The 27,611-nt window shown below is 40.1% G+C and overlaps 1 protein-coding gene across 2 annotated transcripts in view; it reads left to right on the top strand.

The window, feature by feature from the left end:
- Positions 1-23,896, top strand: part of scn1laa (sodium channel, voltage-gated, type I-like, alpha) — a 195,010-nt gene extending 171,114 nt beyond the window's left edge. Inside the window, exons 8-33 of one of the 2 annotated variants that reach the window (XM_086220102.1) lie at positions 3,733-4,049; positions 4,664-4,782; positions 5,418-5,507; positions 5,597-5,725; positions 6,433-6,524; positions 6,867-7,130; positions 7,717-7,780; positions 7,901-8,042; positions 9,068-9,274; positions 9,591-9,851; positions 11,027-11,392; positions 12,415-12,547; positions 12,633-12,871; positions 12,964-13,137; positions 13,226-13,582; positions 15,157-15,633; positions 17,514-17,646; positions 17,746-17,900; positions 18,020-18,193; positions 18,800-18,922; positions 19,295-19,561; positions 19,643-19,699; positions 19,849-19,986; positions 20,297-20,401; positions 20,502-20,772; positions 21,097-23,896. In XM_086220102.1, the coding sequence (XP_086076228.1) occupies positions 3,786-4,049; positions 4,664-4,782; positions 5,418-5,507; positions 5,597-5,725; positions 6,433-6,524; positions 6,867-7,130; positions 7,717-7,780; positions 7,901-8,042; positions 9,068-9,274; positions 9,591-9,851; positions 11,027-11,392; positions 12,415-12,547; positions 12,633-12,871; positions 12,964-13,137; positions 13,226-13,582; positions 15,157-15,633; positions 17,514-17,646; positions 17,746-17,900; positions 18,020-18,193; positions 18,800-18,922; positions 19,295-19,561; positions 19,643-19,699; positions 19,849-19,986; positions 20,297-20,401; positions 20,502-20,772; positions 21,097-22,280 (5,985 nt within the window). In that variant the 5' untranslated portion in view covers positions 3,733-3,785 and the 3' untranslated portion in view covers positions 22,281-23,896. Of the gene's footprint in view, positions 1-3,732; positions 4,050-4,663; positions 4,783-5,417; positions 5,508-5,596; positions 5,726-6,432; positions 6,525-6,866; positions 7,131-7,716; positions 7,781-7,900; positions 8,043-9,067; positions 9,275-9,590; positions 9,852-11,026; positions 11,393-12,414; positions 12,548-12,632; positions 12,872-12,963; positions 13,138-13,225; positions 13,583-15,156; positions 15,634-17,513; positions 17,647-17,745; positions 17,901-18,019; positions 18,194-18,799; positions 18,923-19,294; positions 19,562-19,642; positions 19,700-19,848; positions 19,987-20,296; positions 20,402-20,501; positions 20,773-21,096 lie in introns of those variants that run through there. The other variant, XM_086220101.1, reaches the window with a different exon arrangement.
- The last annotated feature ends 3,715 nt before the right edge of the window (positions 23,897-27,611 follow it).

Below are 27,611 nucleotides of genomic sequence, written 5' to 3'. Positions count from 1 at the left end.
CGATCAGACTTTTAAAACAGAAAATACGGATGACTGAATGTGATAAAACATAAAATAATGGTAATTTAATTGTACTTAATTGAATTGTAGCTTTTCAAAGCCTGTCGTTGTCAAAGGCGTTTTTGCCCTTTGTTGACATCGACAGTCGCTGCAAACGACACTTGTGCCACTGATTTTATTTGAAGGCCTGAAATCAGTAAAACTTCTAATCACCAAGAAGAAATCTGAGGTGGATGAGGGTGAAGGAGAAAAGCGATCATTTGAAAGTGGTTTTATTCCCTTCATCAGACATGGTGAGAGACTAGCTGATGGACTTAGCCACTACGCTAATGCAGGCGTTAGCGAGTCAGATAGCTGATGTGATCGGTGATGAACTCCTGCTTCAGCGAACGTTGCGGGTATCAAATGTATCCGTTTAAGGTCCATGCCGCCAACAGGTTGCGGATAAACTGAAGTGGGTCTATTTGAAGCTTCAAAGCGGCAGCTCATATCTCAAGTTGTTTGTAATGAGTTGTGAGCCGACGAGTGATGCACGGCGCATACCTCCTCACTGCACGTTGACCTTGCAGGCTGAACGACCAATCCCAGTTCCCTCCTATTTTTTATTTTTATTTTTTTTTTCCCAAATCAGTGTTGGACCTCATTTGTTTATTTCCTCTGGAGTTTCTTGAAGTCCTCTCCCCCTCCGAGGTACAATACTGGATATTACTGCTTTTAGAAGTAAAAGAAAACAACGTATATTTAACATTGAGAATGTGGTGCATCGGTGTGGTGCAGATAGCGGGATTTTTCACATGTATGGGCTGTTTTTGGTTTTGTGTACTGATTTTAACTTGGAATTGTGACAAAATCCCAAAGAGATATACAGACAGACGCTTCAGAATGAGGTCAACTGTGTTTTAGTACGTGAACTCTTAAGAGTGAACGAGTTTGAAATTCTATCTTATGTCATCGCAATAATTTCATGCCTGCAACAATCAAAGGAATGTGTTTTTTTCCCCCCACATCCTTATTCTCCTTTTTATTGAAAAATTAATTCAAATGATTAATTTAAAATGATATTTGAGCCAACAATTGGTCTTTAACACATCTTTCTCCTTCCCGTGAGTAGAAAACTGCTGCCCTGGTTAACTCCTACCAGCTAAAATCAGCTGTTTGAAAGTAGGTTGTTGTTGTGTGAGCTTGATTGTGGTTTGTTCCCCGACAGGTGTAACTAAAAATGCGTCACCTGCTGCGTCTTACTGAACCCCCTGAGTTGACCTTGAGTGACCGTAAAGTACACATTCAATATGTATAAAAATGATCAATTTCATTTGTTTTGGAGACTGAAGTAGTTGTTTTTTTGGATTCGATTGGGACGGGACAGGAATATTTTAGTGGGAGTGGGATGGGACAAGAGTGAAAATCCACACCTGTGTCGCTGTCTAACATGTATCAATGAGCCGTTCCCAGGCTGCGTTCGCTCGTAGCTCCTTCCTTAAAAGCTTTGTATTGTTTGTTCTTGTGTCCTTTTACACCATTTTCTTAAATGTGTCCAGTTTCAGAACAGCAACTACCACAAACACATCACACGTGTCAAAATGTCGCACAGAAGTCAGCATGGAGGTTTTTGTCAGGCAGAAGCCGGCGAATCGGCGAGCAGGCGATAACGAGGAGACACAGAGCTGCAGGGGTTTCAGGCTGACGTCACAAACAGCGTCAGGCTGATGGTCAAAATTCCCAACAGTGTTGGTTTTTGTTGCATCTCACTGGGTGATTGTCATGGCCAAAACCATTCACTCTAACAACGTCAGGACAGCTATTGAATATCTGACCAAAATGATGACAATACTCTCCGTCCCATTCCTGTTTAAACTGGTTTAGAATGTGTTTCGTCTCTTTTGTAGAAAAGGAGTGACATTTCAAAGACAACTTTAATGATGTAGAAAAAGAAGTGTGAACCGCAGAGTTACCAGTGCTGGATTATTTAGAATACCATCATATGGGCGTTATTAACAGTGGCCAACATTTCATACATTGTCTTTAGTTTTCGTAAGTTGGGCCATTTGTTTCAAACCCCGACTAGTTATCAAAGAGCCTCTCAGCTTTTGTGTCGCCTCCAACACTTATGTGGTCTGACGCCTCACTGTCCCTCCACTCAGGACCGACCGCCCCCCCACACACACACACTATTTTCCATCTCTGTATCCACTGAGAGCTCAACTTGCGACCTCTGCATTAAGGACTGCTGTATTTTTCTTTTCTTTGTGGAATTTATTACGCTTTTTTTTGTACACGTCTTTCTGCAGCGCGTTTACATCTTGTATTCCATCCTGATGTTAATTAGGGTGCTTTGCCTCACTCCATGTAAACACATACAATGAAATATCTGATTATGAAGACTGAGGATGCGTTGCAGACCTGTGCTTTAGAATCATGTATGAAGAAGACCAATTGAAAAGAGATTCCATGTGCTGGTCACACTGTAATGAAACAACAAATCTGAGGGATGTACGAGCAGCAAAATAGGATTTGGTCGTCTGAAGTCTGATATACAGACGGACCGTCATGAGGGGACAAACATAATGTTGTTGACCATTTGCGGTTTCTTTATGATCTTTAAAGTATTTATATAGAAGGTCTTGTTCCGTACTATAATCTAATTGCTCTTTGACTGTGTCTGTATTGTTCTCCTAAATCTTTCAGGGGTTTTTTTTCTTCTTTTTTTGGAGTTGTCAAGCCTTCCTTTGCTGTTGTGAATACATCACACGCAGTGCTGTGGGCAGTTGATTGACCAGTGTGTTTGTGATTGATTTCTTGCTTTGCAGCGCAAAGTGTGGAAGTATTGTGTTACACTGATATATGGAGATCAGGCAAAAGCTCTCAGCAGCACTAGCAGCAGCAGCAGCAGCAGGGCTCCCAGAGAGAAGTACTGCAGTCTGTAGCGCATTCATATTTAATACTGCGCTGGTCTCTCTAACACATCACACCAGTCAGACAGGCAGGATGAATCTCTTCATCGTGCTCAGGGCTGGAGCCTCACCTGGCTGGAATTGATCATTGTCATGTCAAATCTTCATTTTATCTACAGCCCAGAAGATAATTAAGTCTAATTTTACCACCGCCGGCAGAAAAGTCTGCGTGTGTGTGTGTGTGATGTCTCTTGGCTCATTATAGCCTGCTACTTCCTGAGATGATGGTCTCTGACCAGATAACCGAACCACACCCACCTCCCCCTGTCTCATTTAGAGCAATGTGCTTTATAAATCTGTCTTTAAAGGTCAATGCAAAACAATAAATAATCGTTGAATGAATGAGTCATGGTACTAATTCATGGCATGGTACAGCTGTTGCTTTATTTTGACACTCAAAAATACCACATATCGCCATAAGAGGCGCAGTAGTTCATTAGGCCCAGGGCTCAGTGTGTATTGCAGTTTTTGGGCCCCTGTTTGGATTTGACTTGTACATGTTGGAGATAAAAAAAATACCTCCAGCATAAGTTGGAATGGAATGAAGTAGCATAGCAATAGTCACTACTGCATTTGGTTTGTCATTCGTGGTCACCATTGTTCCTGTACTCCTCACCGTACTTTCTCAGTGAGGGTGAAGCCAATGAGCCATCCGTGTGTACACATTTGCAGATACGCACAATCTAGTACTGTTTCCCTGTGGAACCAAAAAGAAAGTGCAGTTCCCATGCATATTGAACCCTGAGTTATGGCCCACCTAATACAACCCTTTTCCCTGCAGGCCTTTCTCATGTTGGAGGCTAGCTGTTTACTCTGAAGGTGCAGGATGAAAAGATGGCACAGCTGCTTGTACCACCAGGACCAGACAGCTTCCGCCCTTTTAGTACTGAGTCCCTCTCGGCCATCGAGTCACGCATCGCCGAAGAAAAAGCTAAGAAACCAAAGGGAGAGAAGAGAAAGCGCAATGACAATGCTGAGCTTAAGCCCAGCAGTGACCTGGAGGCAGGAAAATCACTCCCCCTCTTGTATGGGGACGTTCCCGCGGGACTGGTGTCAGTACCGGTGGAGGACCTGGATCCCTACTACCGTAATCAGAAGGTACGGGTGCTGAGTTTAGACTTTGAGCCAAGAATCTAGATTCAATCTACACTTTGGTTGGATCTTCTTTGGAAAAGAGTTTTTCTTTTCTTTTTTTTTTACCCGTGTTTGATTGGTATGCACATGAGGTGTAGTTGAGTTTTCCCTGAGGTGATTGGAGGACTGGTACACTGAATTGTTGGTATGTCTTGACAATGTTGTTTACCTAAATTTGAATTCTAGATAACAAGTAGTAACAAGGGCTCGTTTTCATACAAGTACATTTACCAATTACCTTAAGTACTGGTTAGTTGGAAATCTCGCTCTTTGTCATTTTCACACACTCAAAACAGTTCCATAAAATGAAAATATCGACCAATTTGCCAAAAGTAGTTTAATTTGTATGTTTTAGCAAGTTGACATTTTTCCACTAATTTCTTAATGTGGTTTTACAACATAAAAGAATAAACTTTTCTCCTTCAAATCTGGTTTTGAATGATAAGGTCTTGTTTGATGCGATAAAAGCATCAACGTTTCACACCCAGCCCTGGTAGTGACCATGGGAATTGTCACTGAATAAGATGTTCCAAGAGGAAAAAAAATCACCTTTTATTCATGTTTCTTTTCTCTCTTAGACTTTCATAGTGTTAAACAAAGGAAAGTTCATCTTCCGCTTCAACGCCGGTCCTGCCTTGTACCTCCTGAGCCCCTTCAACCCTCTTAGAAGAATATCAATTAAGATTTTGGTTCACTCATATCCTTTTTCATCAAGATGTCAGTCTGACTTGCAGTACTTTCCCCCTGTTTGTTCCTCTTCTTCTTCTTCTTTCCTCAATACCCGTCTTCCTCCTCTTTTCCCTCTTCTTTCTCTTCTCCCCACAAAATCAGATAAACACACACACAAACGAGTTCACAGTATTTTGTCAAACGTAATCTAACCGTGCCATTTTCCTTCTGTTTTTAGAATATTTTATGGTCTTGTGTGTGTTGTCTGGTTCGGCATCTCACCCTGTCAGTTGGTTTTTCCCGCGTGTAGCGTATTTTTGTTATTTCTAATCTCAAATAAAATGGAAAACGATACGACATTGGATTTTTTTGACGATGTCTCATAAGCCAATACTTCACAAATGGTGTGGCCGATATTTGCAGTATAAAATCAACTGTATATGATATTGATATTTTGTTTATACTGAAAAACGCACACATTATGTTTCCTCATAATCTTCATATTTTTGTTGTGCAATAGTTTTCCTCATATCTGCTGTCTGTCAATATTAGGAAGGGGTGATTTGTCTCAGGTGTGCTTTTCATACATGAGATAATATATATATTATCTCATGTATAAGATTCCACTCTGACATAAGCGTCGTCCTTGACAACTGCTTGCAAATTGTTCAGCATGGTGATCATGTGCACGATCCTCACCAACTGTGGATTTATGACACTGAGTCAACAGCCTGACTGGGCCAAGAATGTAGAGTGAGTACTTCGTTGTATCACACTTTCAACCGCGTACATGCGTAGTGATGCAACCTGTCAGAGTAACAACAACATTTGATCTCCATCAGATACACATTTACTGCAATCTACACAGCTGAGTCCGTGGTGAAGATTCTCGCTCGAGGGTTCTGCATTGGGAAGTTCACTTTTCTAAGAGATCCCTGGAACTGGCTGGATTTCTCTGTCATCGTCATGGCGTAAGTACTTCCAGTCGATAAAAGAACGCTTTATCAGTCTGTACCTTTACTCCATAATGGTGCTTTTGTAACTGCAGTGGGCAAGAAAAAACATTTGTCTCTCTTTTTCTTTATCTCGGCCTCTCATAGATAAAGCTAACATCTGTTGTCCAATATTTGCTGTTACGAAAACGTTATTCTTAACACAATATGATTCAGTAAAAGATGCTCGTAGTAATTTACAATTAATAGATTCCCAGTGAAATTGATTATTTGAGTGTACTGTTGTTGATTTGGACAATACATTTTATTTTTACTACGTAAAATATCCTCCATCCTTTCTACATTTTGAATGTTTTAAATTGCTACGTTTGTGGGATCGTTGCAAAATAAAACTTCTTTTCAAATCAGCTTTAGAATTTTTTTACTCCTCAATGTTGGCACCAGCAAAAGCCCCCCCAAAAACGGTATTGAACTCTAGTTACTAAGATATATGAAGTTACTGCTCAGTGCACTAACACTCACGATGTTTGGTGATACATTTTATTGTTCAGCTCTAAATGATCCTTGTTGCAAAAAAATGTATTTGTTTCATTCAAAAATCTATCATTGATGAATTAATGTGTAACCGCTGTGTATATACCAGAATATATATATATATATATATTTGATATATTCTTATCTATTATTAGCTTTGTCTGACTCAATAATTCTCTGTTTCCCTGCAGGTATGTCACTGATTTTTTCGGCCTGGGTAGTTTCTCAGCTCTTCGCACATTCCGCGTGCTGAGAGCGTTCAAAGCTATTTCTGTTATCCCAGGTACAAAAATGGAAGCATGTTAGTTAAACTGTAATGTTTCCTGTTCGCTCATGTCTGCCTGTCTTTATCTGATGATTCAGAGCAGGTTTTATTTGCTATGTTGCTGCCTGCTCTTCTTTGATGAATCACAAACATGCGTGATTTCACATTTGCCTCCTATTTCCACGTACCTCATCGCTACTTTTGACGAACTGCAAGGATAGTTTTGATTGACAAAGCACATCCTTTCTTCTTCTTTAGATGATATTGAAGAGAATTCAGATCTCAGTGGCGTTATGTTGCATGATTTGCAGGGATGTTTGTGTCTTGTCCAAGAGCGTAACAGTGATATTGTGTTTGCAGGCCTGAAGACCATCGTGGGTGCGTTGTTCCAGTCAGTGAAGAAGCTCTCTGACGTGATGATCCTCACTGTTTTCTGCTTGAGCGTCTTTGCTCTCATTGGCCTGCAACTGTTTATGGGCCATTTAAAGCAAAAGTGTGTACTGATGCCAATACATGTTAATTCCACCAGTAATGGTACATCATCTAATTCCACCTACATGAATGGAACATACCAACCAGTAGGAGAGGAAGTCTTCAACTGGACGAGCTACTCTCTCAATTCTGGCGAGTATCTCAGGTTACAGTACATATATCACAACACAGACACCAGGACCATCCTTGATAGTTTTTTTTTTTTTTTCTCTTTTTTTACAATATTTTTTTTTTTATTAAAAGTTATTGAGGTACCATGACAAGTTGGCTAGCTTTGACAACATGAATTTCTTCATTGCTGTCCAAATCTGACGGAGGCTCAAGATGAAGTTCTTACATTTTACAAATAACACAGAGAATTATAATTAGAATTATTAATTGTAATATTCATTGCCTGTAATTTGAACTGCAGTCCTCAGCATTATTATGTGAGTGGCTCAGAAATACTGCACCATCTCTCTGTTTTCATGCCGTCTCCTTCGCATTTGCATCAAATGCATCAAAGGGACTTAAATTTGGAGTCCTATGATTCCATTGGTTTGCAGCCATAAATGAATGATTCTACTCACTTTTGGGTGCTGCAGACGACAGCTGTGCAGATTCAGTGCATTCGGTGTAAAATGAAAAGTTTCAGTGACAACAAAAACTGACAGAGGGATTGTTTACTGTATGGCAGCAACACAGTGAAATCTGGATTCTTCTTCTTCTCCTCCTCTAGATAACTATTATATCCCCCTAGACGGAGGGGATCCATTGCTTTGTGGAAATGCCAGTGACGCTGGGTAAATTGATTCCTGAAAGTACAGATTACAAAATAGAATGAATATATTGTAATTCTTGCATGTGTAAATAGGGAGACGTGAGATTCCACCTGGGCTTCACAGACCCTCTGTTTGTTGCAGGCAGTGTCCTGAGGGGTTCTCCTGCATCAAAGTTGGAAGGAATCCTAACTATGGTTACACCAGCTTTGACTCCTTCGGTTGGGCCTTCCTCTCTCTGTTTAGACTGATGACACAGGATTATTGGGAAAAGCTCTACCAGCAGGTACATAGTTTACGTACCAACATGTTCAAGTGTCATAATCAGTAATATTCCTACATTTTGAGGTAGATTTGTGTCAGATTCATTGCAAAAACATAGATTTTTGTTGGGTTCAGTTTTATCTGTATTCATATATTAGTTATGAAACAACACGCTCATAGACATCCAATCTTGTTGCTATAGCAAAAGTACTGTATCTGCCCACTACACTGAAAAAAGAATTGGCCTGTGAAGATGGAGTTAGTGATACACACACACACACACACACACACACACACACAATACCTTCTCTGTGAAAACAGCGTTTGGTGGCAGGTTGATGGAATACTTGACCTAATAGGTTGGATGAGCTGTCGTATTTGTACTGTGTGTTTCTCTCCATACGAAAGCAGGTGTGGGCTCAGTCAGAGCATTCTCACATTACAATATTGATATTCCAAAAAAACTTAGAGCACCCTGTTCAAACAAACCTCTCATCAATGTGCAGGTGCCTGTTGGAACAAAGATGAGGCGCAGTGGGGTTTTTTTCACCAAAAAAAAGAATGCATGCTCAATTAACAGTCAACTGCTTCACATTGAAATCTCAGCAAGGAAAGCAAATATTAGTACAACGGCGCTCCTTTCAGTACAGTTTCTCCACGAGCTCTCTTTTACCTCACCATTCATTGTGATTAACTTTTCAAGACCAATATAACAAAAAGCACGTTTCATCATTAAAAGTAAAATAGAACACACTTTTGTAAGTGCAATTTCTTGAAGGCAATCGATGATGAACAAAAAGTCAACAGACCCACTGACGACTGACGGCAGTGTGACACTAACAGCTTGAAGCATTGTACATCTGAATTTACAAGTAAATGCGCAGTGTTTGGAAAAAACCACTCAGTGGAGTTAATTTCAACATTATCCTTCACAGAGAATCAAACTGATGGATGAAGCTGATTAAATGAAGTGTAACTTCGGCTGGGTTTCACAATATAACATTTATCAGAATCATCATCGTAATCATTCGCTTGTGTTCCTCACAGACGTTGCGGGTGTCAGGGAAACTCTACATGATCTTTTTTGTGCTGGTGATATTCCTCGGTTCCTTCTACCTGATCAACCTGATCCTGGCTGTAGTGGCGATGGCGTATGAGGAGCAGAGCCAGGCCACCATCAAGGAGGCTGAAGAGAAGAAGGAGGAGTTTCAGGCCATGATGGATCAACTCAAACGGCAGCAGGAGGAAGCTCAGGTGGGACGCAATGATTTGGAACAGGGGCTGCAATCATTTCCTCCATCAAGGAAGTGGCGTTTTTGTTGGCTGGCTGAGGCGAAAACCTCAATGCGGTATTTCACCAAACTTGGCAAGCGAAGGAAGAAGCCATGAAGTTTTGGGGCAGATCGGTTTTAAATGACAAAAAAAAATGCTTCTTTTTTTTAACCTTGAGTTTGGTTGAGTTTACATTTTTGGGAGGGAATAAATGGATTTCATGAATATTATTCTAATAAATACAAACTATTGACTATATGAAGAGTATCTATTGACACTTTCCTCTTACCTGGTGTAGGCAGCAGCTGCGGCAGAGAGCGGGGACGCCAGTGACAAATTCAGAGGCACTGAGAGCTCCTCGGACCTCTCCAAGCTGAGCTCCAAAAGTGCCAAAGAGAGACGCAACAGACGGAGAAAAAGAAAGGAGGACGGAGGAAAAGGGACTGATGAGAAGTTACCAAAGTCTGAGTCTCAGGACAGTATAAAGAAGTCTCGATGTCACTTCTCAGTGGAGGCAAATTTACTCAACTACGACATGAAGTGCTCGTCTGTGCATCAGGTTTGCTGCAGTTCTTCAGTACGACCCCTGAGCTTACTGTGTCCCTTCATGCTTCACATTTTATAATCATCATTTTTACCTTTCAGTCGTATAATTTTTAAGGTCGCAGCCCAGTAGTGATGCCGAAGATTAGTTGTTTTTTTACTACGTCCGACATTTTTGGTTGTAAAATAATGTATCAATCGGAGCATAGTGTTAATTCAGACAGGCCTGCGAAGTCGAGTGCTTGCACCCCAGTCCCTTCAGCTGGCCGTTAGCTGTCTGTCATGAACTCTGATGGTGAATAACATTCAAAGCCTCCTATTTAAACTGCTTCACTCTGCCTCCTGCTGTTGCTTCCTCTCCATGCTGTCTGGAAATCCACCACCTCCTCAGTTCCTCCTTTACGCTCTGATTTGATCAATGTCTCTCCTGTTGTCATTGTTACATTGTACCCTTCTGTGTGTGTGTGTGGGGGGGGGGGGGTTCCTAGTGCTGCTCTCCCTGTCTTTGTCTTTCCACATTTGATAGTAGTTATAAAATGCACGAGCAAACATAATAGGGCCTGAGCCTGAAGTACCTTCAGGCTCAGGCCCTAAAAATAACCCAGGCACAGTGTGTGTCAAAAAGCAAGATAATCTGGTCTTTGTCCAGTTTATGTTCAATGACATGCAGGAGATTAGAAAGTATTGATAAAGTAATTATCTTGTTTGGAAAGTCACTGCAGCCTTTGGCAGAGCGGATTGTTTTATTTTGCTCTACATGAACTAACTTCGCTAATTTTATATAAAGTAAGTGAACAATTTATTATTTTTATGATCTGCAATTGAGCGTCATGGAAAACCTCTTTCAGTGACATCATCATCATCATCTTCTTCTTCCACCTTGTCAACTCTCGTCATTGTCAGTAATCATCAAGATGCATTTTTAATTTTGCTATTTTCCTTTCCTTAAAACGTTCATCATTATGACCACCATCTCTTCTTCTTCTTCTTCTTCTTCTTCATAATCATCATCCATTCTTGCTATGCTCAGAGTTTAAATTTCCTTACAATGCTCATGACAATGACCCTCATCATCATCATCATCATCATCATGTAGTTTTTCTTCATCTCATGGCAGAAATCCTCCTTTCTTTCCTTTTCATGATCACCGTGTATCCAGAGTAGCCACTGAAGAATATCTTTCTCTCTTAGTCCTTTCTGAGTTTTCGTGGACCCCTGTTCTCCTCCAGACGGAACAGCAGGACCAGCATTTTCAGTTTCCGAAGCCAAGCTCCGGACATCTGCTCAGAAAATGAATTTGCAGACGACGAGAACAGCGTTTTTGAGGACAACCTGAGTCGCAGGAGCTCTTTGTTTGTTACCCAGAGGTGCGATCGCCGCAGCAGCAGTATAAGCCAGTGCAGCTTCTTGGCACATCCACTACGTCCGTCCAATGGGATCAAGCACAGCTCTGTTGACTGCAATGGGGTAGTGTCTGTGGTGGGTGGGAGAACAATCCCATCGCCCCCTCTGGGGCCCCCAAAAGTGAAAGTAGATTTGGCCTCCACCGAGGACAACGTAAGAAACGGTTGTCTGGTGCATTCGGCTCTGTTTCAGTTCACAAGTTGCTCTGACACATCCTCAGTCCTGCTTCTGTTCGCTTTATGTTTCCTTTCCCAGTTTCACTGTCTTTTGCAGCATGCAGTGTCTCACACACTTGGTTTCCATATTTTTTCTGTCCAATCTTTAAGTTTCTACTGTGGAAAAAGACGAATACAGTTTTGAGTTTACAACTAGTCAAAAATACTGAACTTTTGTACAACTTAACATAGATTAATTGTAAGGTTATTAGTTATTCACTTCCATCCCGGTTTTTAGTGTATAAAAGTACAATTTAAAGTGGCAATAAACAGTTTAAAAACATCATTATTACTATGAAGTAAATGTGGACGCAATATTGTATTTGTTGGATTTGGAGGAGGCTTGATTTACTACTTACACAAAAAAGACAAGGCAAGGATACTTTAAAATAGTTTTCCTAAATACATTGTGATTAAGTGTTACAAGCTAAAGATATGAAAGTATTCTAAGTACATAAAACTTTACTAAATGTGTACTTTTATATTCTTAGTTTAAAATACAACTACACTAGAGAAGACTAGAATAGTAAAAGTAGTAAAAGTCCTTACCATAAAATTATGGTCTTAATCAATGAAAAATATGCAGAGTTCAGTTACGCGGTCCCTAGGTATGATAATTGTATATATATTTATATAGCACATAAAAAACAGCTGTAATGAGAATAAAATAAAGGGAAAATGTAACACAAGACAGAAAAGATATTATATATATATATATATATATATATATATATATATATATATATATATATATAACAAATCTATCAAACAATTGTAGAAATGACAATGAATACTTAAACTGAAATCATTTTTTATAGATTTATTTGAATAACAAATGATTCATTATTCCCTTTTGCATCTGTATCTTTGGATTTATTGACACTGCTGTACGTGGTTGTAGCTACTGCACGTGCTAAACGGTAGCATAATGTGTTCAGTAACAAGAGTGTGTGACTGCAGGCCGACACCACCGATACAGAGTACAAACTGACGGGCGGAGGAACACATTTGGATTCTATGGACTTCCTGGAGGAGCCAGAGACCAGAAACAGGGCTTATAGTGTCGCTAGTGTCATAACCAGCACAATGGAAGGTAGGTATTGTATTTCTGTACCGTGATCACCTTGGATATTTAAAAATATTTCAACTAAATATGCTTATTATCTTTTGTGCATCAGAACTTGAAGAATCAAGGCAGAAGTGTCATCCATGCTGGTACAAGTTTGCCCGCACCTTTCTCATCTGGGAATGTTGTCCAATATGGCTGCGGATCAAGAGGCTGATTAAACTTATTGTGACGGATCCATTCGTGGACTTAGCTGTCACACTCTGCATTGTACTCAACACGTTATTTATGGCCATGGAACATTATCCCATGACCAAGAGCTTCAACAATATGCTTGGTGTGGGCAATGTGGTACGTTTTTTTTTTTTAATTTACTGTTTTTGTTGTTGTTTCGCATAATATTTCCTGTTTATTAATTGTGAATAATTCTTTTCTTTGTGAAGGTGTTCACGGTTATCTTCACGGCTGAAATGGTCCTCAAGATCATTGCTTTGGACCCTTATCATTACTTTCAAGAAGGATGGAATATTTTTGATGCAATAATTGTCAGTTTAAGCATAATGGAGCTTTCTTTGGCGAGCGTGGGTGGAATGGCTGTTCTGAGATCATTCCGACTAGTAAGTTTGAATACACCGTAACAAGTACATCTTCATTCTAGACGCAGGAAAATAATAAGTGATTTTTGTTTTTGTCTTTCTTTGACAGCTGCGGGTATTCAAATTGGCTAAATCATGGCCCACTCTTAACACGCTCATCAAAATCATTGGTAACTCTGTAGGAGCTCTGGGCAACCTGACGCTGGTACTGGCCATTATCGTCTTCATCTTTGCTGTAGTGGGCATGCAGCTGTTTGGAAAAAACTACAAGGACTGTGTGTGTAAAATCTCCACTGAATGCAAGCTGCCCCGTTGGCACATGAATGACTTCTTTCACTCATTCCTCATTGTTTTCCGAGTGCTTTGTGGAGAGTGGATAGAGACCATGTGGGACTGTATGGAGGTGTCTGGAACAACCATGTGCATCATTGTCTACATGATGGTCATGGTTATTGGAAACCTTGTGGTACATTATCATCTTTTGTGGTCAATTCATTAACTTTCCATGATATATTGTCACATATACATAGATGCTGCTTTGACTGTCAACTGTCTGTTGGCTGACCCATCAACGTCGCCGCCATAATGGCACAGGCAACTCATTCATCCGTTTATCCTCTGTTTAAGATTCTCAAACCACTGACGCTCATTTACGATGATGCCGAACTAAGATCACACAGGGAAGAACACAAGCAGCGACCAAACAACACACATAGTCAGTCAGAACAGTTAGAGACAAGGAATGGAAGGGTATTGATTAGAGTCCAGATCAACAGTGTCAACAGTAATAAATCTTAAGGCTGAACGGTAAACCTGAGTCTAACAGCTGGAGGCAGCAGCACTTCTGTAAATTGCAGCGTCGAATGCGGGACTATAAAGAGGATCGATTCTATGATCCTCTTCCTACAGATCATGGGGAAGTTGGTTTTATTCCTGTATAGAAAGCCACGTCTCTCTTTTTACTCGGGTTTGCCACTCAAGGTAGTGATCTACAGAATGCTATTGGTTTTGGATCCTGAAAAAAAAACAATATGATTTTGGTTGTACTTGTATGATAAACCTGAGATTGTTGTTTAAGTGTTGCAGTGAATGATGAGGCAGTTGCAATTTCTCCATCAGCGATGGGTCTCCGGTATATAAATAGTCTGAATACAGTTGGGTCTGACAGCCATAAGGACTGATAATGGATCCCTGCAGTACACAGCTATCAAACACGAGCAGGAATCTAGACAGAAACTTTATTTTTCTGCACTGATATCATGATTCCAGGCATTTTATAGTTATGATTTGGTGTACAAACAAGACCACAGTACTAAATAAAAGAAAGCGAGAGAGAGTGCCTTAATTGGAGTTAAATTAAAAGGAAAGTTTTAATTTCATCAACCATTGTGCAGCTAAAATGAGAAAACCCTACAAAACTCAAGGAGGGCTGTGATTTTGTTAAATTAAGGATTTAATAATTCAATTGCGCTTGATTGATGATTTTTTTTTTTTGTGACGATATTTGTGGCTCTGGCAGTCTGAATCGCTGACCTGATTTTTCAGATGTAAAGCACGGATTCAAATGAAATATAGTACAGTATACAGGAAACTACGATATAAGATGCAGTACAGCAGTAGTTCATCAGGTAGTGTAGTGTATTAACAGGTTGGGTACATTCTATTTGTATGTCGTAATATATTATATGTTAATATTTTTACTGTTTAAATGTTGAGAGGTTAACTCACAGTCCTCTCTTAAGCATCTAAACGCACCTATAATGAGTCTGGAGACCATAAGCCATGAATATAAAAGCAAACATCATCGTGATTGTTATCCAGAAGAGAACTTAGCTGCCTGTAGGTGTTTACAGGCCAGTCTTGCCAATACCAGTGTGGCAGTGACGTTGACGCATGAGCCAAAGGACAATGCAGTGTCTGTGTATACAGTATATACGTATCTATAAAGATTGTTTTATAGTATGCCTGTTTTGTTCTCCTGTGAAATACAATGCTTCGAAGATAATGCATCTTACACTAAGTTCTGTTATTATCTGCCAGGTGCTGAACCTTTTCCTGGCCTTGCTGCTGAGTTCATTCAGTGCTGACAACATTGCAGCAAACGAAGATGAGGGTGACATTACTAACTTGCAGATTGCCGTCGGACGGATTCACAAAGGTGTTGCGTTTGCCAAATCTCTTCTTCGCAGTACCTGCAACAGTGTCTGTATCAGAGGTAAGAAGAAGAGAGGGGAGGAAAAATCCCTGGATGAGCTCCACAAACCTATGGGACCAAACGGTGTCCCCAACCACACCATCAAAGACCTACCCAGGAATGGAAATGGGGATGTTAGTGGAGTGGACAAAAATGGTGACAAATACATAGTCAGCAGCAAGAGTGATGATTCCATCATGTCATTCATCAACAACCCCAGTCTGACGATCACTGTTCCTATTGCTTTGGGAGAATCAGACTTTGAAAACCTCAACACAGAAGACTTCAGCAGTGTCTCATCTGATGCAGCAGTTGGCCAAGCGGTAAGGATGCTCTTGAGAATTGATCTGGTGCCTTAACTATGATAGATTAGAGACGACTGTTACATAATTTCACTCCAGGCAGGTTTTATCTCACTGAGCAGACTCGTGTTAAAGCCGTGTGTGTTGGTTGCGGTTCTTTGCGTATGCATTTTTAGTATTTTTTTTGTCACATGGATGCACCACAGTTTGTGGCTGTTAGCTATGAGTGTATGACCTGATGTTTCCCCCTGACGATCATGTACACCACAACCTTTTAACAAAGGGAGGTCATATAGACAGGAAAGAAGCAGCGTGCATATTACATTATGTACCATTTACGTCTGAGTGCTGGTGAGCTGGAGCCTCCTCTTCAGGGTACTGTTTTCTTCATGTTTGAGATAAACAGAATAAATTCAAAGTATTCCTGTCATGTCACTTTATGTTCCTACTTTTTAATTAGTTATTCCTGACATTAAGGAGGTAATATGTTTTTGTAAGTCAGCAGGATTACGTGAAAACTATGCGGCAGGTTTTCACTCAGACTTGAAGGAGGGGTGCAGTATGTGCTAGGGAAGAAACAATTAAGTTTTGGGGCAGCCAAACATTGCAAAAAGTTACAGGTTTTTGTTTGTTTTTTTGGGATTGGTTGAGGTTGCCTTGACATAAATGGCATATTTGGCTGGTAATTTGATTTGTTACAGGGGCTCTTCTGGGAGACTTACAGATGACCAGCTAATTAACCCCAAAAACGATTTTAATGGAGCAACCAATTGTTTGATTAAAGTCAAGTTAAAGTGTTGAATTTTTACACATTTGTAGCTTTTTTTATTGAGACAGATGTCTATGTTATCAGCAAAATGTCGTCACTGTCGCTTTCCTTTGCTAGAATTTTTCCCAATGATAAAACATGTTAAAATATCCAATCAGAACGGCTGCACGTCGGTGGTTTCAGCACACACAGAGGTCCTGCTAACAGGTCTTTATATCATTTTAGAACTGCTCTTCATCTTCCAAATGGTATCTTATTTTATCACAGTTTCTGTGTGATTTGTGCTTAAATATGTCGTGAAGATCTTCTAAGAGAAACACATTTGGATGGGGTGAAGCTTAATTGGCAGCTCAAACGTATTAACTGTAGTGCCCGGAGTATATCCCAGTAACGTGCTTACGTCATTCCCTGCACTGCATTAGCTAGTCCCAGGACGGCCAACTGATCCTGCATTCACTGGAAAGCTCAAGCGGTGCTCTTCCACCAGCTATTAAGAGACACACCCTGTAGAAAGCCATCTAACAACAGGCAAAGAGTGAGATAAGCCATGCCACCTCTGAAAAAATACTAATTTCTCCCTCAAATATACGTAATAGTTCACAAAATTAGCAGCAGGGGGACAAACTGTCTAATTTGCCAACATTTCATGGCTAAAACAAGTCAAGGAAAAGCTCCGCTGTTTCCATCACCTTTGACATGAGTGTGAGAGTCATATTTCCTGTCTCACACAAGCGAGTTTATGAGGAGGCCGGACAGCAGTAACACCTGTAATGTACTGTAGTTTCCTTATATTGCTTTCTCTGGTGACAAGCACTCAAGTACTCTTCTGCTGTCTACTTAATGAGGAGGCCCTAATGTTTTCTTTTTCCCTTTAGGCTGAGCTGCACTGCAGAAAGCGGACATGCTAATGTCTTTTCATGTCAATAATTTAACATTGTTTGTTAAATCCTGTTGAGAAGGTGCAAGTTCCTGATTTAAGTGTGTTCAAACTTCATGTGAGGCTACCTTGGAGCCAGTAATATCCACGTAATTCAAGAGAAGTTGAAAATAGTTTGTGTTCAAATAGAACCTTCATTTTCCAGAGATCATCTCTCTATTATGAAGATTATATCTTGCGTGTCTTCATCAACAGATGGCAGATGATGATGGGCAGCACAGCTCCTCTGAAGGCAGCACAGTTGACTTCGGAGAAGCTGGCGAGGGGGGAGAATCTCTCGACTTTGAATTTGAAGAATCAATGGATCCTGATGCCTGCTTTACTCACGGTGAATATTATTGCACCTTCCAATGTCTACGGTGGGAAAAAAAGGGTTAACTCTCTTTCTCTTTCTTTCTCTCTGTCTCTCTCACTTGTGTCTGCTCAGACTGTGTGCAAAAGTTCAAATGTTGTCAAGTAAATGTCGACGTGGGCTGGTGGAAAGTATGGTGGACGCTTAGAAAGACCTGTTACCGTATAGTGGAGCACAACTGGTTTGAGAGCTTCATCATCTTCATGATCCTGCTCAGCAGTATGGCACTAGTAAGTGGCTGCTCTCTGGTGCTTACAGTACATGTTCAAATCTCTTTCCATGTACATTTTTGAATTGAAATTTGTGTTCTCAGTTCATCATTTATTTTCTTTTTTTTTTTTACATTTAGGCATTTGAAGATATCTACATTGAAAAGAGGAAGACCATTAAAACAGTATTGGAGTTTGCAGACAAAATCTTTACCTACATCTTCATTCTGGAGATGTTACTGAAGTGGGTGGCCTACGGATTTGCCAAATATTTCACAAACGCTTGGTGTTGGCTGGACTTCCTTATTGTTGATGTAAGTTGAAACACAGCAGACTTCATTTTGGACCGAGTTAGAAGAGTCTGTTACACACACTTGCTACATCAGGAGTCTTTAGGGCATACTATAAAACCATCTCTAAGCATCCATGTCTAGTTTTGTCATAAAAATGACCAATTTTCCATCATGCATGTAAAGTTTCTTAAGCATCCTCAAGGTGTCAGTTTTTAGTAGAGATTTATGTAGGAAGTACACAGAAGCTGACTTCCTGTTGGGCAAACTTTAAAGACAGCATCCATCAAAGGTATTTTTGGTGCACTGTGGAACTCTCTGGCCACACCTGAGCGCTAACTCTGCAGAACTATTCAGTCTTTACCGGGTTGGACCACTTTGCCACTTTTGGGGAAGTCACGAAATTGTGTTTACAGCAGTAGAAAAAAACAAACAAAAAACAATCCTGCCCGAAGGAGCTGCTGACCACCTTGGAGCTTTTCGTTTGGACCCTAATTAAAAATCATTTTAAGAACAATTCTTATAGGTTATATGGTTGCACATGGTTAGTATTGATTCAGCATGAGCAAACACAATAAATTCCACAGTGTGCCCTTTAGAGTAATGTGTTTATGCTTATGATGAGACCAGGTTTCACTGGTCAGTCTCACAGCCAATGCCATGGGATATGCCGAACTTGGTGCCATCAAATCTCTGAGAACCCTTCGAGCTCTGAGGCCCCTGAGAGCCCTGTCAAGATTTGAAGGCATGAGGGTGAGTCACTGGGGATTTCACCCACTCTGGGTCCTGGGGTTCTGTCTCCCACCGTCTCACCGCACTGGGGCAGAGCACTGGCTCCAGAGCACTGGCTCCAGGTTCCTCTTCGTAAGAAGTACATGCTGCATGTAAATGAGGCTTCCCTTTCCTTCCCTATCAGCTCTTCTCTTGTAGTCGCTTGTGTCAAGTTTGAGTTAAATTCTAAATCCAAGAGTTGATTCTTTGACTTTCTGTGAAAGGAACAACTTTTTAAGAAATATGCTCTTTTGCCATCCACGATCCATGATTGTGAATAAACTTTGCTGTTATTCCGCACTCTTTACATCGTAAACACCACTGTTAGTTCATATAATTCCTGTTGATGTGCAGGTGGTGGTCAATGCTCTGTTAGGAGCCATTCCTTCCATCTTCAACGTGCTGCTGGTGTGTCTCATCTTCTGGCTCATCTTCAGCATCATGGGAGTCAACTTATTTGCGGGAAAGTACTACCGCTGTCTCAATAAACACACGGAGAAGCGTTTCCCCTCATCAGAAGTGAGGAACAAGTCTGAGTGCATAGGGGACAATGTAATCTGGAAGAACGTCAAAATCAACTTTGACAATGTTGGAATGGGTTACCTTGCACTTCTGCAAGTGGTAAGTTACTGCTCTTTTCAAAATGTCAGTCATAATTTTGGCTTTATTTCAGGAAACTTTGCAAATGATATTTCAATACAGGCTACGTTCAAGGGCTGGATGGACATCATGTATGCTGCTGTGGACTCTCCAAGCAAAGTGAGTCATTTTTATATTCTAAGTCATTCAATTTCTTGTAATCTCACACAAATTGTACTTCTTAGTTTTGATGAAATCATGAAATGTGAAAATATATTGCAGGCTAACGTGTTAGAAGGATGATTGAGCTTGTCTTTCTGTCATTACAGATCGAGGAACAGCCGGAATATGAGATCAATCTGAAGATGTACCTGTATTTTGTGGTCTTCATTATATTTGGAGCTTTCTTCACACTCAATCTCTTCATTGGTGTCATCATAGACAACTTCAATCAGCAAAAGAAAAAGATAAGTATCTGCTCCTGTAATGTTCTGAATCGAGGTGCACGATACTTGTCGTAGCCGATATCCACAGATGCTGATCTTATCTGTATGAAGACAAGTATATATGACAAATTGAATTTGAAAGAGAAAGGTTTTCTTTATTTCCAAAAGATTTGGAAAAAGGCCATTAATTGAACATATTTTGATATATTTATAAAATGACAGATGTCTGCCGATACCGATGACAGGCCGATATTATTGCGCATCCCTAATTTTGACTGTAATTGCAGATTATTTTTGCTGTGATTTAACACGTTCTGTGTTCCCTCTTTACTTCGGAGGTCAAGATATCTTCATGACTGAAGAACAGAAGAAATACTACAATGCCATGAAGAAGTTGGGGTCAAAGAAGCCACAGAAACCTATTCCAAGACCAGCTGTGTGTAACTTCTAGTCAAGATTACAAAATGTTCTGTTTTGTTTGTTGTTTTTTTTGGTGTATGATAGCACCTAACTTTTCCTTCTTTGTGCCATTTCAGAACCTGATTCAAGGATTCATATTTGACTTCACCACCAAGCAAGCATTTGATATTGTGATAATGGTTCTCATTTGGCTAAACATGGTAGCCATGATGGTGGAAACTGACAACCAGTCACACGAGAAGCAAATCATTCTTTACAGGATTAATGTGGTCTTCATTTGCATCTTCACCGGAGAGTGTTTGTTGAAGATGATCTCGCTCCGACATTACTATTTCACAAATGGCTGGAATGTGTTTGATTTCATTGTCGTCGTTCTTTCAGTCATAGGTAATTTGTCATGTATATATCATTTTAGTTTGGGGATTTGGTTTACACAGAACATACAGTGCAATTTTCTCACAATATTTCTACACATTCCATGAACAAACTTGAGCAGAAATAACAAAAACCTTATAATATCGGCACCTTTCATGATAATTGTTAAAAAAAAAAAAATGTTGCAATATAGGCGAGCCCTCCTGTAGCTTGTCAGAACAATTCCAGTAAAATTGAGGGATCTTTGTCCATGTAAACACGGCTGCATGATTGAAGCGTGATGATTTTCCACTGTTCGACTGTCCGGGTTGTCTAACACGTCTCGTCTTCCCTCAGGTATGTTTCTCTCGGAGATGATCAAGAAGTATTTTGTGTCACCAACATTGTTCCGAGTCATCCGACTGGCTCGAATCGGACGTGTCCTCCGCCTTATTAAAAGTGCCAAGGGAATCCGCACACTCTTGTTTGCCTTGATGATGTCACTTCCTGCCTTGTTCAACATTGGTCTTTTGCTCTTCTTGGTGATGTTTATCTACGCCATCTTCGGCATGTCGAACTTTGCTTACGTCAAGAAGGAAGGGGGCATTGACGACCTTTTCAATTTTGAGACCTTTGGCAACAGCATGATCTGTTTGTTCCAGATCACCACCTCAGCGGGCTGGGACGGCCTGCTGGCGCCCATTCTCAACAGACACGAAGACGATTGTAACAATTCCACTGAGCATCCAGGCAGTTTTGTTAAAGGGGACTGTGGAAATCCTCCGGTTGGAATTGCCTTCTTTGTGAGCTACATCATCATCTGTTTTCTTATTGTGGTGAATATGTACATCGCCGTCATCTTGGAAAACTTCAGCGTAGCCACGGAGGAGAGCGCGGACCCACTAAGTGAGGATGATTTTGAAATGTTTTATGAGGTCTGGGAGAGGTTCGACCCTCATGCCACCCAGTTTATGGAGTACAATAAGCTCTCAGAGTTTGCTGATGCGCTGGACTCACCATTACGCATAGCTAAGCCTAACAAGCTCGAACTCATCTCTATGGATCTTCCCATGGTGAGCGGCGAGCGCATTCATTGCCTGGACATCCTGTTTGCATTCACCAAACGTGTTCTTGGCGAGGGCGGAGAGATGGACATCCTGAGGGCGCAGATGGAGGAGCGCTTCATGGCGTCCAATCCTTCCAAAGTTTCCTACGAACCCATCACTACCACGCTCCGCCGCAAACAGGAAGAGACATCAGCTGTGGTCATCCAGAGAGCATACCGAGATTATGCAAAGAATCACTTGGCCAATGAACTCTCAAACGAATCCAAAGTTAATATTCAGATGGATAAAAGGCTCATTGACAAAGAGGATCTTGAAAAAGACAAACTTTGCAGCACAGATAACAATGAGCTCGCACCGACAGCAGGCTCTCAGCCTTCGTGTAACAGTGTGACAACCGACGGAAATAACAAATATGAAACAGACAAAAGTGAAAAGGAAGTCAAGGGCAAAGATGTCATGGAGCATGATAAATAAAGAATGTTGGAGATGCCACAAAGACATTTTAAATGAAGACAAAATGTTTACAACCTCTGAAAAGTGACTAAGACTCATTCTCCTTAGCATGGATATCTTTTTCCAAAGTTTAACTGAGTCTAAAGATTTGGTGCCTAAAAATGGAAGGACGGCTAATTGAGGCAGTGGTGGAGCCGTCCTGTGTGTGGACGGGCAACATTTCTCCCAGTGTTCTAAAAGACACATTCGTCAGCGCTTTTAAGTTCTACCGCAGCGAGTCCTGCTATCCAGTGTCTTGAATTACTGTTATATCACTGTTACTTTACTTGCTTTTTCAAGCACAAAGAAATGTTTTAATGTTATTACTTTTTTGAATTCAAAGCATGATTGATTGCCTTTTTATACACTTTTTTACTTTTCAAGAGAGTTGCTCTTTCAGGGTCAGTCTTTACCATGAACATGGTCTCTTTTAGGCAGGCCTTGCTGATTGATAGCACTTAGACTACTTGAACAATCCGAAGGACAATGTCGGAGTTGCTGCGGTCAACTAGCCTGCATGAATGTCTCTGCAAGGTTATGCATGCTAGTATGTAATATTTTCATCAGTTTCTCCCCCTGACCATCAAGCGTCATGTTCCCAATGATGTTTTGGTGAGGTTTTTTTGGTTTGTTTTTTCTCAAACAGATACTTTAACCTGCCATCCCAGTAAATCCAGCCGCATACATCAAGTATGTTGGAGTATCAGTGTCAGAGCAGTAATACTTTGCACATTCAGTTTTTTTTGAATAATGAACAATCATTCTCGTTTGTCGTCTCAACTCGCTGTATTTACCGTGTCGCTGATTTATCACGAAACTCCTGAAAAATGCAAGAAAAATATATGTTGGTCCTGACCCTGTTTGAGTCATTTGACTTCGGACAATTTAACAGTTCTTTTTCTTTTGTCGAAACTCTAAAAACAGGTCTTGCCTGCCTGTCCTTGGCTTCTTTCTTCCTGGTGACGAACCTCGGTGTGTATTCTGTGATGAATGCGCCATTATGGAATTTACGCATTCGTTAACGTTCATTAGCTGTGACGTAAACTCATGTCCTGTTGGATTCACACAGGCAGCCATGACCGGGCTATCATTCAAACGTTTTGTTTAGAAATGGTGATTAAAAGAATGTTTTGTTTTGTTTTTTTTATTTTGTTTTGGCTTTGTGAACTTTTTTTTTTTTTTTTTTTTTACAGTTTACCTCAGTCTTTATCATGATAAATATCTAAGCTGGAGAAGTGATGGTTCAGAATATTCGGACGTGGCATCGTGGCTGATATCTGTTTACATTTTATAGTTCCGTTACTTTTATTCCCATAGCATCCACCTCAAACTGTGTCTGAATTAACATCTATTGTTCCATGTTATAAAAGTATGAATTACATTAATATAAGTATATTTTGCATGTAATTAAAACGTTCACTACTTAGAATATACTTTAACTATGATGCCAGAATGTTTTGATTACATAGAATTTAACATCTCCCATCATACATATGCATAATGCTTGTAGTGTATAAATAAAACTGCATGCAAGACACTGCTATAACCCATTTCACTGGAAAGCCAAAAGAATAAAGATTACATGTACCTCAACTGTGCCGAACACATGTATTCATTTATTTATTTTTCTATGTTCATGTCAAGTACGTCTAGGATGAGCATATTCATTGAATTGTTTTTTTGTTTTTTTTTCCAACGTTCACTGTTTAACCACATCCGGGAAGAAAAAAAAAAATCATAATAAAAAAAATATTGCTATGTTAAATTATTTTCATTATGAGGTAAAAAAAAAAAAAGGCATAATGATGACATGTATTGTCCAAATATGTGATAAAAAGTCATAAATGGAAGATTAACATGTGCAGTAATGAGATCAAATATCTAAGTTATGGGGATAAATTCAGTTTTAAGATTAAGAAGCAGTATTTTGATACAAGAGCTAATTAATTATTTGAAATGATGTAGAATTGTAGGATAACATAATGCTGAGAAACTCAGCCGCTAAATTATATGATCATTTACCCTCCTAATAATTATCTAATGTGATTTATGACTTTTTCCCATAATTTGAACTTTATATTTCCTTATATTGTCATCTCATTGTTATGAATTTTTAATCTCATAATCATGATTTACCATGGGAATAGTTTATTATCAAGCTTTTGATCTCGGAATGAGAATGTGGTTAAAGATGGATGACATGGAATTATTCTCCTAAAAGCTTGGCTAATTACGTTTTGTCTACTGTACTACTATTATTTGTCATTTCCCTGTTGTCAGTCTAACTCTGACATCATGGCTGTGGTGAAACTGCAGGTTTACTACTTAAGTTCCATGTCTTTTATTGATAACTGCTCCGTTACAGCGCGTCAACATGAAATCTCGATGACGGCTTGTCTCTGAACGTTTGTCAGCAGTCGTGTGTTTCAGCTGTCATCGGTTTAACTGCATTATGTACACACAGGCTGACAAAGTTCTCACATTTAGCGCAGTTTGAGGTTTTTGTGACGAGGCCTGATTTACAAAGAACATAGTTCTGCCCTGACGTACACTCTCATGCAATCTGCTTGTCTTCAGCTGGACTAGCAGAGATTATCCCGCCAGATTACAACCTTTTGCATGTGAGCTAACTCATCTGTTTAGAAAATGATCAGGTGACACAGTGAGTACAATCAAAGGCAACACACCTGATGTAGCTTTTAACTGGTGTGTTTTAACTGTTCAATTTAGTCCCTTAAATGTCACAACTTCACAAATTCGCCGTGAATCTGCACCAACTGCGCTCGGTGTTTATTCGACATCACGCCGACCGATCGTAGCTGGATAAAAGTGATGAGTAATCATCTGTATTGTGAAAACTGTCAGTGGAGTTGGGGGATTTAATTTGAAAGATAAATCTAAAGTGCTAACCACACGGATGATTCAGAAGCATTAAGCAGCAGCAGCTTTTACAGTTATAAGCTTTATGAAGGTTGTAGTGCTGCTCGTTATCAAACCGCAATCAGCAGCGATACTATTTCAGAAGCTGCTGTAGTCATCAGTGCATCTTTTACATGCACTGAACCTGTCAAAGACTCTAATTAAGACTCAAAGTGAGTCCGGTAATATTTGTGCGTATTCCAAAAAAAAACAACTAAAAAAAGTTTTCCCTCTATTATTGTGTATAAACTTGAATTTAACGCACAATAGGTTTCAGCAAACATCTTTTCAAGGAGCGATATTCTGGATTCTGGTTTCTGAGTGTGCCTTGTGGCTTCTGCCGGAAACTATTAGCATCTTAAGTGGGAGGAACATTTGATAAATTATGTATACAAGTCCAAATATTCATTACAGTCCAGGATCTCCTTTACCCAACGTGACTCTTGCATTCAGAGGGCAGTCAACAATAGGCTGATGGCAAATTAGTGACGATTTCTGATATTCTGACTCACAGCCATGGTGCGATAAATTAGCACTTGACCGCATCCAATCATCGTTGGCTGCAGGAGAGTTACAAATGACTTATTTAAAGAAACATACCCACTTTTGGAAAACACTCTCATTTACCATTCTCCCCCAGAGCCAGACAAGAAGATAATTACCCTTCTCCTAGTTAGCTTAGCACAATGAATGGTGGTGGATGGGAAGTCTTAGCATGGCTCCATCATAATTTATCAAATAGATCAGGTACAGGAACCTGGTTTGTCCTGAGGTAATCCTCTTCATCCTCTGTTACAAACTCGGCCATGATTAGTAGCAGCAGTCTCTCTTGTAGTCATCAACAAATGTTTTGCTTTGTTGGCAGAATTTTTAGGTCCTATGATAAAGTCTCTGCCCTCAATCAGAAAAGCAGTTCTGGTCGAGTGTCTGAATCTTATTTCTTAACACTCCTAATCTAATTCTCTGTTCATCTATTGATGCATTTAAAGACTTACTTGGAGATGTCAGGTTTCTTTTGACGGAGGTCTGCTAACACTTCCAACTTGCTACCTTTTGCTAACTAGTTGTAGATCCCTCCTGAATAGACAGAGGAGAGAAGGATAGCTGGTCTGGTTCTGAAGAGGATGGACAATAAGATTAAATCCCAAAAAGCCGGTTCTTTCCTCCTGACACAGAACAAGCAGGGGTTCCAAATCAGTTTAGAGAACCAGTAAATCAGACTGTCCCAACCATTTCTCCAGGAACACGTTATCAGCGTTACAGAGCATTAAGGTCAAAAAGCAGACATTTGTCTCCATCTTCCATGATATGTGGAAATATGCTCTTTTGGCCTGGGTCCCTGCCACTGGCATGTGTGGAGGAACATGGTGAGCAACAATTCAGAGGAAATCTGAGAATGCAACCCATAACTGCTCTGTAATTCTATTTGCTACTGTTGGAGGACATTAGATTAGGTAGTGGTGAGTTCCCCCTACCTTCCCACCGTCCAATAGACAGACAGAGGGTCTCGCACACACACACACACACACACACACACACACACACACACACACACACACAGTCTGAGCCACTCCCTCAATAACGCACAACAAACACAAATACGCCACATCACACAAATCATTTTCCACGAATATGATATTGTAGTACACAAAATTAGGTTATCTCTTGTTACATCTCTAATATTTACCGCATCAGTATTTACAATTTCAAATCATAACATACATGTCTGCTCATTGAGGCATTTCAGGCAACTTTTATCGCAACTTGAAAGACAAAAAGAATAAAAGAGTTGATTAGCAAGTGAGCTGCCTGTATTGTTGAGCATGACTGGTTGATCAATAATGGTCTGGACAAACCACAAAGGATATATATCCATTAGAATGCTCCAGCAGTTTATCCCAGGACGTTCATATCCCACAGTCTTCCCTCTAAAAGGTTTTCAGATGCATTCTTTTTCTCTTTCTAAGTGCAACAACACATGCAATATTTATGGCTCTTCGTTATGTACAACACCTCCATCATGTAACTACTACTGTATGACTATGAGTGAAAAATATTATTTAAAATCGGTTTGGTAATGTATTTATTTTTTTTACCAAAGATATGATGTGAATTCAGAACTGTGTGTTACATTGTGAGTGACAACACACACACATTTCCCATTGCTGCACACGCTCGGAGCTCAATACCAACCTGATTTACTCACCCAATTGATGTGTGCAGCAGAGAGTAATGATTATGTGCCAAAGTTAGTGCTAAATAGTATCTGACAAGGCGTGGAAAGGTCTCTCCTGGAACAGTTGCACCCATGCCGGACACAGAATGCTCCCTGCCATGGATCAACACTGTAAACATCAAACGTTCAGACTTCACGGTCAATACGTGGTGTTGCAT

This window comes from Aulostomus chinensis, chromosome 12, assembly GCF_037954235.1.
Source record: "Aulostomus chinensis isolate RoL2024-O1b breed Wild chromosome 12, RoL_Achi_v1.0, whole genome shotgun sequence".
NCBI classification, from domain to species: domain Eukaryota; kingdom Metazoa; phylum Chordata; class Actinopteri; order Syngnathiformes; family Aulostomidae; genus Aulostomus; species Aulostomus chinensis.
This window is presented reverse-complemented; position numbering and strand designations above follow the sequence as displayed.